Source organism: Terrapene carolina, unplaced genomic scaffold (assembly GCF_002925995.2).
Source record: "Terrapene carolina triunguis isolate 2854851 unplaced genomic scaffold, T_m_triunguis-2.0 Scaffold31, whole genome shotgun sequence".
NCBI lineage: Eukaryota > Metazoa > Chordata > Testudines > Emydidae > Terrapene > Terrapene triunguis.
Window position 1 is genome coordinate 3,403,265 of NW_020664382.1, and position 16,822 is coordinate 3,420,086.

At 42.5% G+C, this 16,822-nt stretch overlaps 1 protein-coding gene across 1 annotated transcript; it reads left to right on the top strand.

Annotated features, from left to right (window-relative positions):
• The first annotated feature begins 163 nt into the window (after window positions 1-163).
• LOC113406482 (non-histone chromosomal protein HMG-14-like) lies at window positions 164-14,214 on the top strand. Its single transcript, XM_026651666.2, has 6 exons — window positions 164-178; window positions 591-623; window positions 712-741; window positions 818-871; window positions 5,258-5,389; window positions 14,072-14,214. The coding sequence occupies exons 1-6, from the start codon at window positions 164-166 to the stop codon at window positions 14,117-14,119; spliced, it is 312 nt and encodes a 103-aa protein (XP_026507451.1). The 3' UTR covers window positions 14,120-14,214.
• Window positions 14,215-16,822: the final 2,608 nt, after the last annotated feature.

Consider the following 16,822-nt stretch of genomic DNA (forward strand, 5'->3'; position numbering starts at 1 on the left):
CGGCGTCGCTGGGATGGGGGAAGGGCGGGCTCCGACCACTGCGCAGCGACACTAAGATTCATTCACGCACAGGCAGCAGCCGCTCGCTGGGAGCGAGTGAACGCGGGGAGCAGTAGCGACCACAGCTGCAGTAGCGGGTTGTTGGTCGGGGCCACCGCTCGCTATGCCGAGGAGAAAGGTGCGGGGTGGAACCGCTCCCCACCGCACCGAGCCGCCGACCGGACGCTGCGGTCCGGGGCTATCCCCGGGCTTCTCGCGCCGCCGCCCGCAAATTCCCTGGGCTCGGCTGACGCTCACTTCGGGTCAAATGGCGCCCGGGACATCAGCGCCCCCCTCCGGCCGGGCCCCCAGCCGGACCCGCTGAGCGACCGCGGGGCCCTTCTCCCGACTAGCGGCAGCTGCGTCACTCAAATTTTCTGTAGCCGTTAAACGCGACGGCACTCGGGGTTCGAAATCCGAACGCGGCGGCGGGAAGGGGCGTGTGTCCTGACGTCACTCAGCCGTGACCGCCCCTGGGGAGGGGGGAGGAAACCTGGGCTTTGCGCGTGCGCACGTGTTTGTTCGTTCACTCCCTGTGCGTTTGTTTGCAGGTGACCGCGGCCGAAGGGGAAGCGCGGGAGGAGGTAAGTGCCGGGCTCCCTGCGCGGGCTCCCCGGGGAGGGGCGCGGAGCAGGGACCCGACTCTCACGCTGTCTCTGTCTCTCTTTCTAGCCCAAGAGGCGGTCTGCACGTCTGTCAGCTGTAAGTATAGACATCCCCCGGCTGCCCCTTCCTAGGCGCTGTGAGGGGCGAGCACTAAACCTGCCTCTCTTTCCAGAAACCTGCCCCCGCCAAAGCCGAGCCCAAGCCAAAAAAGGCAGCAGCAGCAAAGGTGAGTGAGACACACCTGTGAATGGCACAGACTGTCCGTGTCAGGCTTGCTCGACACCCCAATGCCCTGTTGGTTTGATCATACAGCTAGATCTAGGACAGATTTCATTTAGATGCTGCTCTTAACTTACCTGGCTTCCAGGGAGCAGTGCACTAAACAACGGTTTTTACCAAGTTATCTCTCTTGAGAAGAGAACTTCCGAAGAATGTTCTACTCCACCTCTCTTAGACCTTTTCCTTTATTAAGCAGCTAATGGTACTTAGGATCTGTTGTACATACTTAGGAGGTGTGAATATTTTAGTAGCGCTGATCGTTATTTTGATATCAGGGGGCAATATTTCATGTCTTTATTGCTACCTTAAGGGGAAAGTGTGTATGTACTTGCATTTTAAAAGACTGCACCTCTGGCACGCGGCATATATGTGAAGTAGGGAAAATATACCATTTTCTAGTGAATTTAATCTTGGCTATGTAAAATAAAGTTCTTAAGTTACAGCTGTGAAATAATTTAGTGTTCTGACAGTATTTTCTGTAAATGTACAGGAAGTACACAACTATATGTGACAGTCCTAACCAGTAGGCTTGCAGTAATACAAACGAACTGAGACAGTCTATTTGTGTTATCAGCCACAATTTTACTCATTATACGTGATTAATAAATCTTTAAATTAAAAAAAATGATTTTTTCTAGTCTCTTGATCTCTACTTTAGAAATAGAGATGCATGAAGACTTGGTGTATAGAAGCCTTTTAGATTAAATTTATATAATGAATGTTTTAAATGAAAAAGTAGGAAACCTGTGAAGAATGGCTAAATATGTGTGTCTTAGATTTGTCTAAAAACAATAACAAGTCTTAATCTGTTGTTCACTTACAGTTAATGGCATCAATAGGATTAATGTTGTTAGACAAAAGTATTAAATTGTTCTTTTATATTAACTCCATACCGCTATATTAAATATTTTCAAGCCGTGGGAATCAGCTGAAGCATTCGTTAGAATGCAACTAAATGATACAAAGTTTGTTGAGAAGTTTATACTCGGGGAAACTTTTTTTTTTTTTTAAATGAAAAATATCACTCCCATCAAGTCAAAAGAAACCTCTGGCTTAACCATACTAGTTTGGGCAAAAAATATAAAGCCTACTTCAGCTGACTGTTGAATGTGCTCTTGAAAACATTTTACTGCATTATTAAATTTCTTCCATTAAATTCTAAAAAGAGGATAAAAGCTTGATGTGTTTGGTGCTTCTGAAATAGAAGGGCGTACTTTATTAGGGCTGTCAAGTGATTAACAGTACGATTAATCGTGATTAATTTTTTTAAACAACAATAGAGTACAGTAACGCCTCACTTAACGTTGTAGTTATGTTCCTGAAAAATGTGACTTTAAGCGAAACGATGTTAAGCGAATCCAATTTCCCCATAAGAATTAATGTAAATGAGGGGGTTAGGTTCCAGGGAATTTTTTTTCACCAGACAAAAGCCTATTTTTTACACACACACACACACACACACACTCTCACTCTCACTCTATAAGGTTTAAACAAACAATTTAATACTGATACACAGTGATGATGATTGTGAAGCTTGGTTGAGGTGGAGGAGTCAGAGGGTGGGATATTTCCCAGGGAATGCCTTACTGAGAAATTGGCTGAGCCCTCAAGGGTTAACTCTGACACTTTATAAGGCAGCAGGAATGGAGGGAGGGGAGAGAGAGAGATGCGAATTTCCCTTTTAAGTACACTGCCTTGTTAACTAGATCAGCTTGCTGAGACCACAGCTGCTGCCAGCAAAGCCCTGTCCTGTGTCTCCCCTCCCCCCCCCCCCCCCCCCTCCGGCAGGGGGGGTAAGCGGGGGGGGAGAGTGTGGGGGGGGGACACCCTGACATTAGCCCCCCTCTTCTTCTCTCTCCTCTTCCCCCCCCCCCCTTGCGCACAGCAAGCAGGAGTCTCTGGGAGCAGCTCCAAGGCAGAGGGCAGGAGCAGCACATGGTAGTGGGGGGAGGGACACAGCTGAACTGCAGGCAGCTGCTGCACAGGGAACTTAGGGGGGCTGCCGGTCCACCCTGGTTCCAAGCCCCCACCAGCTAGCTGCAACGGGCTGCTCTTCCTGCAAGCAGTGGACAAAGCAGGTGGCTGCCAAAGACATTAGAAGGGAGCATTGCACAACTTTAAACAAGCATGTTCCCTAATTGATCAGCAACGTAACAACGAAACAACATTAACTGGGACGACTTTTAAGTGAGGAGTTACTGTACCATTTATGTAAACGTTTTTGGATGTTTTCTACATTTTCAAATATATTGACTTCAATTACAACACAGAATACAATGTGTACAGTGCTCACTTTATATTTATTTTTGATTACAAGTATTTGCACTGTAAAAAAACAAAAGAAATATTATTTTTCAGTTCACCTAATACAAGTTCTGTGTTGCAATCTTTTTATCATGAAAGTTGAAATTACAAATGTAGAATTATGTAAAAAAACCTGCATTCAAAAATAAAACAATGTAAAATTTTAGAGCCTGGAAGTCCACTCAGTCCTACTTCTTGGCCAGCGAATTGTTCAGACAAGCAAGTTTGTTTACGTTTGCAGAAGATAATGCTGCCTGCTTCTTGTTTACAATGTCACCTGAAAGTGAGAACAGGCGTTCTCATGGCACTATTGTAGCCAGCGTCTCAAGATATTTGTGCCAGATGTGATAAAGATTCATATGTTCCTTCATGCTTCAACCACCATTCCAGGGGACATGCATCCTTGCTGATGACGGGTTCTGCTCGATAACAATCCAAAGCAGTGCGGACCAACGCATGTTCATTTTCATTTTCTGAGTCAGATGCCACTAGCAGAAGGTTGATTTTCTTTTTTGGTGGTTTGAGTTCTGTAGTTTCCGCATCGGAGTGTTACTCTTTTAAGACTTCTGAAAGCATGCTCCACACTTTGTCCCTCTCAGATTTTGGAAGGCACTTCAGATTCTTAAACCTTGGGTCAAGTGTTGTAGCTATCTTTAGAAATCTCACATTGGTACCTTCTTTGCATTTTGTCAAGTGTGCCTTGAAAGTGTTCTTAAAATGAACTACATGTTCTGGGTCATCATCCGAGACTGCTATAACATGAAATAGGTGGCAGAATGCAGATAAAATAGAACTGGGGACATACAATTCTCCCCCAAGGTGTTCAGTCACAAATGTAATTAGCGCATTATTTTTTTAACGAGCGTTGTCAGCGTGGAAGTATGTCCTCTGGAATGGTGGCTGAAGTATGAAGAGGCATACAAATATTTAGCATATCTGGCACGTAATTACTTTGCAAAGCTGACTACAAAAGTGCCATGCAAATGCCTGTTCTCCATTTCTGGTGATATTGTAAATAAGCGGGCAGCATTATCTCCTGTAAATGGAAACAAATTTATTTGTCTGAGTGACTGGCTGAACAAGAAGTAGGGCTGAGTGGACTTGTAGGCTCTGAAGTTTTACATTGTTTTGTTTTTGAGTGCAGTTATGTAACAAAAAAAAATCTACATTTATAAGTTGCACTTTCACAACAAAGAGATTGCACTACAGTATTTGTATAAGGTGAATTGAAAAATACCATGTCTTTTGTTTATCATTTTTGCATTGCAAATATTTGTAATAAAAAAAATATACACTTCGATTTCAATTAGAACACAGAATACGATATTAAAATGTAGAAAAACATCCAAAATATTTAATAAATTTCAATTGGTATTAACTTAATCGCAATTTTTTCACTTTTTATTTTTTTGAGTTAACCATGTGAGTTAACTGCGATTAATTGACAACCCATATTATTATTATTATTATTATTATTATTATTATTGTTACAATATTAGCACAGTCAAGTCATGGACTTTGCAAGTTTCCCTGTGTAATTCTACCAATGTGCTTCAATTCTGTCTTCCAGCATGTATTTTCCTTAGTGTTAGGGCTCTCAAACAGGTTGCCACTCATCAAATTGTGTAGTGGTTGTGTGGAAGTAGTTATGGGGTCTGAGAAATCACTACTAACCTTCTTATAAGTGTTTTAGTTTCTGATCCCAGTTTGACTATCTCTTATTTCTGGAATGGAGAGAATTTTTTTTTCTATATACACCTCTACCTAAATATAACACTGTCTTCTGGAGCCAAAAAATCTTACCACGTTATAGATGAAACCGCGTTATATTGAACTTGCTTTGATCCACCGGAGTGCACAGCCCTCCCCCCTCCCCGAGCACTGCTTTACCGCGTTATATCGAGGTAGATGGGTGTATATGGAAACCTCCTTCACTGGTTATGGAGCATATAGTTTCTGAGGTTTTTTTGGTAATATTGAGAATTAATAACCATCTTGTTTTAAAATTCTTACGTTCATTTTATTGTAGGATAAATCTGAGGACAGGAAAGCTCAATCAAAGGGGAAAAAAGGACCAAAAGGAAAACAGATTGAGGGGACTAATCAAGAAGAAACAAACGATAACTTGCCTGCAGAAAACGGAGAAATTAACAGTGCAGAGGTATAGTAGTAGCTTTAGTCTTAACCTAGACAAAAGATTAGCTCTTGATTATGAAGAGTTAATGTAATGTAATGCACTAGTTAATCTAAACGTCTATCTGACATCAGATTCAGTTTCTGCAAAATCTATGATATAAATGTATGTTGCTGAGATTTTCATAGCAGCCTAGGGGATTTAGCCATGCATCTTCTATTAACTTTAATGGAAGATATGTAGCTACCAGAACTGGTGTGAAAATCCATTGGAATCTTTTCCTCTGGAAAAATAAGAGACATTTTCATAACTCAATTTCCATGGAATATAGCTTTCAGTAAAAACTCAAAATGAAAACATTTCGGCCAAATGTGGTAATAGAGCCTCATGGGAGTTGTAGTTTGCTCCTCATGTCCCCCTTCTCTTTGGGCTGTGATCCCCAGCTGGAGTACATCTCCCATAATGCACGCTGGCAAGGAACTTCATGTTGCACACAGCCCTCACCCAGAGAGGAGATGGGTGCATTATGGAAGATGTGTATCTGGGGATCCCAGCCCATGGAAGAGAGTGAGTACGCAAGGAGCAAACTACAACCCATGAAGTGCTACAACTAGTTTTTGACCAAAATCTTTCAACAAAAAACAGTGTTTTCTGCAGAAAGCAAGAAACATCTCACAAATTCCATTATGTTAAAACCCGAAATAGCTGACAGAAAATTTTCAACCAGCCTCAGTGGCTTTGTCCTCTGACGGATCTGAAAATCTCTGATAGTTTCTAGTCTTCATGGTTGCAAAGAAATACTCTAGAAGGATAACTGATGCAAATTCAAAAGAAGACGTTTTAGAGCTATTTTCAGGCTGTCTGCAATGTCAACTGCTTCGTCCATTTCAGTGGGATGTTAATCTGACTTAGTGTCAGTAGGCTCAATACTTACTTTCTAAATAACTTGATAATTGCAATTACACTCCTAACTGATGCTTATTAAAACTGAGCATGCACATTGATTAATATCTGAAAATGGCCAAAGGTCAAAGAAATCGTATTTGTTGAATGCAACAGTTGTTCTTCAAGTGATGCTGTTCCAATGGGTACTCTGCTGTCGATGTGGCAGCGCCTCCTGTGCCTGGGATCAGAGATCTTCATCAGCAGTGCCCATTGGACTGCACATGTGCACCTCCCCCTGTCGCGCTGTGAGCGGGACATACATACACATACACACGTGTGTGTGTGTGTGTGTGTGTGTATATATATATAATATATGAATGAGAGAGAGCGTTGTGTGGTTCGACTGCCCCCCAGTTCCTTCTCTACCACCTTTGGTCTGGGACGGAATGCACAGCAGAGCCTGCGTCTCCTTTACCTTCAGTAGATCGTGCCTTGCCTGTCAGTTTTAGGGCTGGTCTACACTACAGCGGTAAATCGATCTAAGTTTACAAAACTTCAGTTAAGTGAATAACTTAACTGAAGTCGACGTAGTTGGATCCACTTACCGCAGTGGCTATACTGCGCTCCGTCGATGGGAGAGCATCTCCCGTCGACTTCCCTTATGCTTCTCGGGGAGGTGGATTACACAAATCGATGGGTGAGTGCTCTCCCATGGATTTAGCGTTTCTTCACCAGACCCGCTAAATCGACAGTGGCTGCATCAATTGCAGCAGTGCCGGTAAGTGTAGACATGCCGAGTGTAGTTAGTACTACTACTTTCCTCTATCAAAAAAAATTTGTTGTTGTTTTTGCTTTATTTTTACTGTTGCTTCATAGCTTAGGTTTCTGTTTCCCCGCTTCCCATTTGGGAAGCTTTTTCCCTCAATCTACCCATCAGGACAGAGACTGGAAGCAATTAGATTTATTTGGACACAAAGTTTATTCATCTGTCAAGTTCCAATTTTGTATATCTAATTACGAGGCTTTTATGGCCAAGTACAACTATCTCAACTACTTCAAGATAGAGGAACTCTGCCAAGACATGCCTGCAGCCAAGAAAGAACAATTCCGGGTGCTTATATCTGAGGGACATCTCTTGGCCCATACAGCCCTACAACAAGCCTCTTTAGACTCTGTGGATACTGCCGCCCTTCTATCTCAATGTTGTAGTCATGAGGTGGGCGTAATGGCTACACCTCTTGGGGTTTCCTAAGGAGGTACAAACTACAGCAGATGACTTACCCTTTAAGAGCCCCAACTTATTTGTGGAGCATATGGATGACACCCTACACTCCTGAGCTGCTCTCTGATCTCTCTGCATTTACACAAAGTACCCTACCAGATTCAGACAGGTCACTTCTCAAGGGGCTACCTCTCATGCACCTCTATCCAAGCAACAATTTTGAAGGTTTAGTCGAGGCCCAAAGAAGCCTTCCCTTGTTACAGTCATACCAACCATCTTTGATATCCCACCAGTTTGGCGACCAGTTAGCTCCCTTGTTTCCATCACGGAGCCTAATCACCTTGGAAAAGTAGGTTTTAAAGATAGGGAAGGATACTCCATCCCTTTCGTATCTATCCTTCTTCCTCACCACCCTCCATCCCCATCTCTCCTCAGGGACCCTTCCCATGAACCCATTCTACAAGAAGAAATTAATTTTCTGCAGTTGGGAGCCATAGATCCAGTCCCTTCCCAACACAGAGGACAGCATTTCTACTTCCTTTATTTTCTGATCCAGAAGAAATCCAGTGGCTGGTAGCTGATCCTGGACCTTCAAAACCTAAACAAGTTCATCGCACTGCAATGCTTCAGGATGGTTACCCTCTCCACCATTATCCCAGCACTGGAATACGGGGACTGGTTCTTGGCCCTCGAGCTCCTAGACGCATATTTCCATATCACAGTACACATTGCCCACAGACAGTTTCTCCGATTCACCATGGGCACCAACCACTGTCAGTGCAAGATACTGCCTTTCTGACTGTCCATGGCCCCTCGTGTATTCTCCAGAGTTCTTGCAGTCATTGCTGCCTACCTCAGGAAACAAGGCGTCGTCATCTTTCCATATTTAGATGACCCCACAACTTATTCTCCTCAAGGCCCCATCTGAAACTGATGCTCTTCGCGCCATCTGGGTGACAGTGGACCTTTTTATTAATCAGATTCTCGCCTATAGTGGATATTGTATCCAAAGAATGAGCCTGCCCCCAGATCTCTGCCAAAACATGCCTCCAACTACTCTGCCACATAGTAGCAGCCACTTTCGTGGTAAAGTACTTACGGTTACACATGCAATATCTTCAGGCACGGCTCCATACAGTCAGTATATGTCCCTCACAGACCGCCGCCACAAACTTATTCATGCCGCTGAGAGTCAAGGACTCACTACTCTGGTGGACACCGCCCAAGAGCATCTGTGTTGGGATTTCTTTCCTCCAACCAGCGCAGACTATGATTCTAACAATCAACGCCTCCCTAATCAGTTGGGGAGCACACCTTCACAATCATACAATGCAGGACAGGTGGTTCTTAACCAAATCCACCCTACACATCAACCTCCTAGAGGTACGAGAGGTCCACAGTGCCTGCTGACATTTCCTCCCACTGCTCGCACATCGCACCATCAAGAGTCATGATGACCAATATCGTTTGCATGTTTTACATCAACAGGCAAGATGGAGTGAGGTCCCACTCTTTATGCTTGGAGGCAGTGAAATTATTGAAATGGTGTATCCAACACATCATCATTTCAGCCACACACCTCCCTGGATACCAGAACACCACTGCAGACTCATGGGAGAATCTCCTGCTCAACCACGAGTGGGAACTGAATACACGAATCCTTCAGCTCATCTTCAGTTACTGGGGATTCCCCACCATAGATTCTGCTGGAGAGCAGGACTGGGACATGGCTCTCTGGGAGATGTGTTCCTCGTCACATGGGATGCACCACTATTCTATGCCTTCCCTCCCTTCCCCCTTCTGCTTCGAGTACTCCACAAGATACAGGGGGACTGAGCCCAAGTCATCTTTAAAGCTCCAACTTGGCCATGATAGATCTAGTATACTTACCTCCTTCACATGATAGTATGCCAACCGATCTCTTCATCCAACTCCACAGCTCCTTTCACAGGATGCGGGTTGCATCCCAGTCCACAGATGCTCCACTCCAAAGCCTGGCTCCTCCATGGTTCCAGGATTTGGAAATAACCTGTTCAGACACAGTTAAGCAGGTACTTTTGAACAGCAGGCACGCATGACTAGACACACTTACCTTCACAAAATTGACTAGATTCCAATGCTAGTGCGCCTCCTATCAAGTCAACTCCGTAAGTGTTCCACTACCACTTATCCTGAACTACATATTACATCTTAAACAATCAGGATAATCCACCAGCTCCATTCAGGTGCATTCGGCAGCTGTCATCACTTTTCACTGCCACATAGACGGCCATTCGATTTTCACACATGCACTCTCAAAACGTTTTCTGAAGGGTCTCCAAAATCTTTATCCTCACATATGAGATCTGACCTGGGAACCTCGGCCTTGTCCTCTGTTCTCCAACTAGACCTCCGTTGGAACCAAGGGCAATGTGCTCTTACATTTACTTATCAATTAAAACTGCTTATCTTGTTACCATCACCTCTCATTCATGTCCCCATTACTGACATTTTGCAAAGCGGCCACACGGGCATCAACATATACTTTTGCCTGTCACTATGCCATTACTCATGACGTCACAGCAGACACTCTTCTTGGACGCACTGTCCTATCATCTGCAGTAAATGCTGGTCTGAAGCCCCAGCCTTCCAGTTGGGGCACTGCTTTCTACTCACCTACAGTGGAGCATCCATAAGGGACATCACTCGAAGAAGAAAAGGTTAAATTGGCACAAAAATTGTGTGTAGACAAGTCTAAGTGTAGTTTTTCCCACTTCACAGAATTTGAACACCCTGTTATAGACATAGTGTTACTGCTGATCAGTAACTGTGAAACGAATTGATGAGAAAATTGACCCTTTCGGTAACTCCAGCAGAGAGACCGAGGACTGTAAATGGACATGAAGAGTGCAGTACCTTCTTGATCCTAGAAAAGCTTACTCCAGATCAGGTTGAGTCATATTAGTAAATGGTATAAGGACACTTGTAATGTGGCTGTCCTTGTTTTCTGCTGGTATTGTGGATAAATAGGATCTTACTCTCTGCTGCTGTTCTAAAACCTTTCGTCAGCACTAAATAAATTCAATTGATATATTCCTTTTAAAGTAGGGCTGTTGATTAATTGCAGTTAACTCGTGCGATTAACTCAAAAAAATAATCACAATCGCATTGTTAAACAATAGAATAGCAATTGAAACTTATTAAATATTTTTGATATTTTTCTACATTTTCAAATATATTGATTTCAATTACAACACAGAATACAAAGTGTACAGTGCTCACTTTATATTTTTTATTACAAATATTTGCACTGTAAAAACAAATTATTTTTCGTTCACCTAATACAAGTACTGAAGTGCAATCTCTTTATCATGAAAGTTGAACTTAAAAATGTAGAATTATGTACAAAAAAAACCCCTGCATTCAAAAATAAAACAACGTAATATTTAGTCTACAAGTCCAATCAGTCCTACTTCTTGTTCAGCCAGTCGCTCAAACAAACAAGTTTGTTTACATTTACAGGAGATAATGCTGCCCACTTCTTATTTACAATATCACCAGAAATTGAGAACAGGCATTTGCATGGCACTTTTGTAGCCAGCTTTGCAAAGTAGTTACATGCCAGATATGCTAAATATTTGTATGCCCCTTCATGCTTCGGCCACCATTCCAGAGGACATGCTTCCATGCTGATGACGCTCATTTAAAAAAAAAATACGTTAATTAAATTTGTGACACAATTCTCCCCCAAGGAGTTCAATGTCCCCTGCTCTGTTTTATAGCTACAGCACTCGACCTAAGATTTAAGAATCTGAAGTGCCTTTCAAAATCTGAGAGGGACGAGGCATGGAACTTGCTTTCAGATGTCTTAAAAGAGCAACACTGATGTGGAAACTACAGTATCCAAACCACCAAAAAAGAAAATTAACCTTCTGCCGGTGGCATCTGACTCAGATGATGAAAATGAACATGCATCAGTCTGCACTATTTTGGATTGTTATCGAGCAGAACCCATCATCAGCACAGATGCATGTCTTCTAGAATGGTGGTTGAAGCTTCAAGGGACATATGAATCTTTAGCACATCTGGCATATGAATGTCTTGCAACACCAGCTACAACAGTGCCATGCAAATGCCTGTTCTCACTTTCAGGTGACATTGTAAACAAGAAGCATGCGGCATTATCTTCTGCAAATGTAAACAAACTTATTTGTCTGAGCGATTGGCTGAACAAGAAATAGGACTGATTGGACTTGTAGACTCTAAATTTTACGTTTTTAAGTTCAACTTTCATGATAGAGATTGCACTACAGTACTTGTCTTCGGTGAATTGAAAAATAATAACTTTTGTTTTTACAGTGCAAATATTTGTAATCAAAAATAAATATAAAGTGAGCACTGTACACTTTGTACTGTGTTGTAATTGAAATCAATATATTTGAAAACGTAGAAAACATCCCAAAATATTTAAATGAATGGTATTCTATTGTTTAATTGCGATTAATCGCACTGTTAATGTTTTTAATCACTTGACAGTCCTATTTTAAAGATAATACTTATGCAGTAAAAATGCAATGAATTTATCTATTTAGATGGAGTATATGTATCCTGTCAAAAAAGAACTGGATACATTCATGGAGGATAGGTCTATCAATGGCTATTAGCCAGGATAGGCGGGGATGCAAAACCATGCTCTGAAGTGTCTTTAGACTTTGTTTACCAGAAGCTGGGAATGGCCATTTTGGGAATGGATCACTTGATTACCTGTTCCGTTTATTCCCTGTGAAGCACTTGGCATTGGGCACTGTCGGAAGACTGGATACTGGGCTAGATGAACCATTGGTCTGACCCCATATGGCCATTCTTATGTTCTTAAGCTTGTATGAATTCATTGTTTTGAAGTTAAGGGACAAAATACTGGCTTGACCTAGACCAGTGGTCACCAGTTGATTGATTGCAATTGACTGGTCGACCTTGGAGGCTCTCCCAATCCATCACAATCTCCAGTGGTGCAGCAGGGGTGCCGCTAAAGCAGCCTCCCTGCCTGCCCCGGCCCCACGCCGCTCCCGAAAGGGGCCAATGTGGCCCGGGGAGGGGGGAGAGAGACGTGGCTCCGCGTGCTGCCCCTCTCTGTAGGCATCGCCCTCGCAGCTCCCATTGTCCGGGAACAGGGAACTGTGGCCAGTGGGGGCGGTGCCTGCAGAGAGGGGCGGTGCCTGCAGAGAGGGGCAGTGCGTGGAGCCACATCTCCCCCTCTCCCCGGGGCGCGTTGGCCCCTTCCGGGAGCAGCGTGGGGCTGGAGCAGGCAGAGAGCTTGCCTTAGCTGTGCAGCTGCCCAAGGTAAGTTCTGCCCGGCGGGAGCCCGCACCCCAACTCCCCTCCTGGAGCCACCACTCCATAACCCCTCCTGCACACTGCACCCCCAGTCCTGAGCCCGCACACCAACACTCTGCTGGCGCCCCCTCCTGCACCCCTACCCCAGGCTCAGCCCGAAGCCCCCTCCCGCAATCCAAACCCCTCCGCCCCAGCCCAGAGCCCCCACCCCCTCCCGAACCCCCTGCCCCAGCCCTGTGAAAGTGAGTGAGGGTGGGGGAGAGCAAGCAACGGGGGGAGAGGGTGGAGTGAGCGGAGCGGGGTCTCGGGATTGGGTAGATCCTGGGTTGCCCTTAAATTCAAAAATTGATCTTGGGCGTAAAAAGGTTGGAGACCACTGATCTAGACACAGTGTAGTTCTGCCACTATTACTCAGTCTAGATATTTAATTAAATTACTGCAGAGATAGACTTCTAAATTCAAGAATACTGTGACATGATCACTTTGTCTTAAAACATGTTAAAGTAACAATGCAAATACTGCAGTGTAGAATAACACATTCAAATGTTTGCTTCTCTAAAGATATGCTATTCCCCAGGATCTAAGCTACCTAGTGTGAGAGAGAGTACTCATTAAATCTTAAAGTATTTTGACCTTTAGGGCAGCAGTTAATGAAGTAGGCTCCTTTTAAAAAAAAAAAAAAAATCCCTTCACCTTTAAGTCTGTCTTGAGCTGGAATGACTTCACATCCCTACCGCATATGCATTCTAGAATTGTTAATACCGTTTTAAAAAGTTAGCTGTTTAAACGAAAAATATGTTGTTTAAATGTCTGGGGCTGATTCTGCCAGCGCAGTTGGGGCTAGGGCCCCTCCAGCCGGCGTGGCTGGGCCTGCTTTGGCGCTGCTCCGGGCCAGCTGGCTTTGCTCCGGGATTAACAGTTAAGGCAGATTAACCGGTAAAACTAATTCTTACCAGTTTATCTTTTACATTTCCAATATGAGGAGCAGACTTCCTAAAATTTGAGCCAGTTAAATTTCACTTTAATTTGATTTGTGTGTGTAGAACGTTATCAAAGGGGACTGATTGGTTAAGATCATGAATCAAAATGTGTGAAGACTTCAAAAAATAAGTAATCATTTGTCCTAAACATTTGATAATGAATTTTGCTCTAAAATATACCTGATTTGTTAAATCTTTTTGAAGCTACCATATTCTCTTTACTGTTAGATCTTATGTGTGAATTAAGACATTGAGATTTTCAGGAAACTGTTATACTAAATGTTCTCTATGTCCCCTCCCCTTTTTCAGGCTCCAGGGTCTGATGCAGCAAGAGAGAAAGAAGCTAAGTCTCAGTAATATCTCTACCAAGTCTTTTATCAGTGGACCCAGTACCTACCTTCCTTGTACAATTCAGAGGAATATTTTTATCAACTATTTTGTAAATGCAAGTTTTTTAGTAGTTCTAGAAAACACACTTTTAAAAAGGAGGGAGTCCCGCCACTTCCCATTTTTTTTTTTACATAATTAGATACGTGTAAATGCTTTTTTTTTTTTTTAAAGAGGTAAAATCATCTACTGGTTGTCTATTTTCTGTGTAGCCAGAAATTAATGGAATGTTAGCTAAGGGAGAGGCTTTGAAATCCTGATTACACTTAACATTCCATAGCTTGTGAGGGACAGTTTTTATATCCTGTTAAATGAGGCATGACACAGATCAAACTTTGGAATCATAAGTTGAAAAGTCTTATCATTTTACTTATGTCCACTGTATCTATAGAGTTATTTCTGTAATGAAACTGCTCCTTGGTGTTGGATCTCCCTTTCAGAATTGTGTATTATCTGTGACAGTTATTTTTAGTAGTGGTAGTTTTATTTTTTTCAATAACTTCGTAACTCTGCTGTGAAAAATTGGAAACCTTTATTGGGTGTGTAGTGAGTGTGATGTTACTGAGCCCTGGTCTACACTACAGATTTATGTCAGTATAACTACGTTGCTCAAGGGTTTGGAAAATCCACCTCCCTAAGCGATGCATTTATACCAACTGAACTCCCAGTGTAGACAGAGTTATGTCAATGGAAGGGCTTCTCCCATCAACAAAGTTACTGCCCCTCAGGGAGGCAGAGTACCTTTGCCAATGGGAGGAGCTCTCCTGTCAGCACAGGTAGCATCTTCTCTAAGCGTTACAGCAGCACAACTCCAGCTGTGCTGCTGCAGTGCTGTAAGTGTAGACAAGCCCGGAGTAGGTGGAACTTTCTATATAGCAGATCTAACTTCATATGACAGTATTCAAGATACTGATACATCATGCCTAATTGTAAAGGACAGTTTGTCAACACAGGTTAAGATGAAAAGTAATTGGAATAATGGTTTTTAAAAAGATGAAAAATATACAAGAATAAAAAATTGTACAAATTGTTCATGGTGTGTCTGTACTGATTACCAAACGAGCCAATAAAATCTTGGTCATAAATGGACATTGCTTTTGTAGCCGCTGGGTTGACTACAGTGACGCATGTAACTCATACAGAAGTCTGTTTATTGGATTTTGTTTTTCTTTGAAAAACTGAGAGAGACATGTACTGGTAGATACTTTAACATTCACTCTGAATATACAATTAATGTTATTCCTAGAGATGAGGATAGAGAGGGATTTTTTTTTTTAATTGCCAAGCATCCAGTTGCAGTCTTACCTGGGTTGACCAATTGGAATGTTGATATCATAATTAAAATGGAGTGGGATTGTATGATGGGGTTGCCTGTGCTGGTGAGACTCTGGGCATAGTAGCCCCTGGGATCCCTTCCAGTGAATGTTTTATATTCTTAATCTCATCTTCAGGGCTTCATTCGGTCAGCTGCAGGGGGTCAAAAGGGAATTACCCCCCACCCCCCACCCCTTCCCTTGATGTATTCTAGTTTTTGCCTTTTTATTTTTGTTTTCTTTCCTCTAAAGCAGTGGTTCCCAAACTTTAACAACCCTGTGAACCCCTTTCACTAAAATGTCAAGTCTCGTGAACCCCCTCCTAAAAATGAATATTTCCAGGGATTTTCTCCTTTACCTGAGTATAAATTATACGAGCAGTGATCTTGGAAATATATTTTTTTATGACAAGCTTATTACACACTATTTATCATTACAGTATTTTTATTACATTATGAAAACAGTAACACTCTTCCAAGATCTCACTTTCGTAACTTGTATCACTTTGAATGAGCCTGTTTTATAAGATAAGGCTCCTGTGTTTCATCAAGGAGTATCAGATGTGAAACAGCATGAAGGTATTTAACAAGCCAACTCAAAGAGTTCCTTGTACACAAGCATTCAGGTCTTGAGCAGTCCAGGCAAACAACGCACATTACAACAAAGCTTAAACTTATTCTTCATAATAATTTTAAAAACAATACTAGCTGCCTATTTAATTTTAAAATCAGCAAAAAATATCCACCTCCCTTTCCATTTCTTATAAGGAATCTTGAAGTTTAAATCTCCTCAGTGTGATAGATATGCTTGCTTTGATCTGCTTAGCTCTTGGAAGTTCAAGGGCTCCCGGCTGCTGGCCCCATGCTACCCGGGACAGCTCTGTCCGCCATTAGGGAATTTTTTCCCGAGAACCCCCTGTAACATTTTACGAACCCCAGTTTGGGAAACACTGCTCTAAAGCATGAAAGAGGGGCAGGGTTGGCAATTTACTTGGGAAAACTAGTTTAGGATTGGGCACTAGTAAATACTGTCTTAATCTGGGAAAAATAAAATTATTATAACTATACTAATGACAAATACTGAAATATTTAGCCATTTGGTAATAGATTTGCAGTAAAATAGTCTGCTTAATTTTAATTATAGGAACTAAAAACAAAAGAGCGTCAACTTAAAGCTGTATGCTGTTGTCTAGGCTATCTCAAGTAGAAACTGAAACTTTGGAATCTGGGAATTCCTGTTGTTTGTTTAGCTATGAAAATTACATGTTTAGCAAACCAAGAAGAGGAATTCTCAGATTCGGAAGTTTGTTAGTTTGGCAGTTTACCTCAAAAAACTGTCTAGTCCATTACACCGTCTCTTG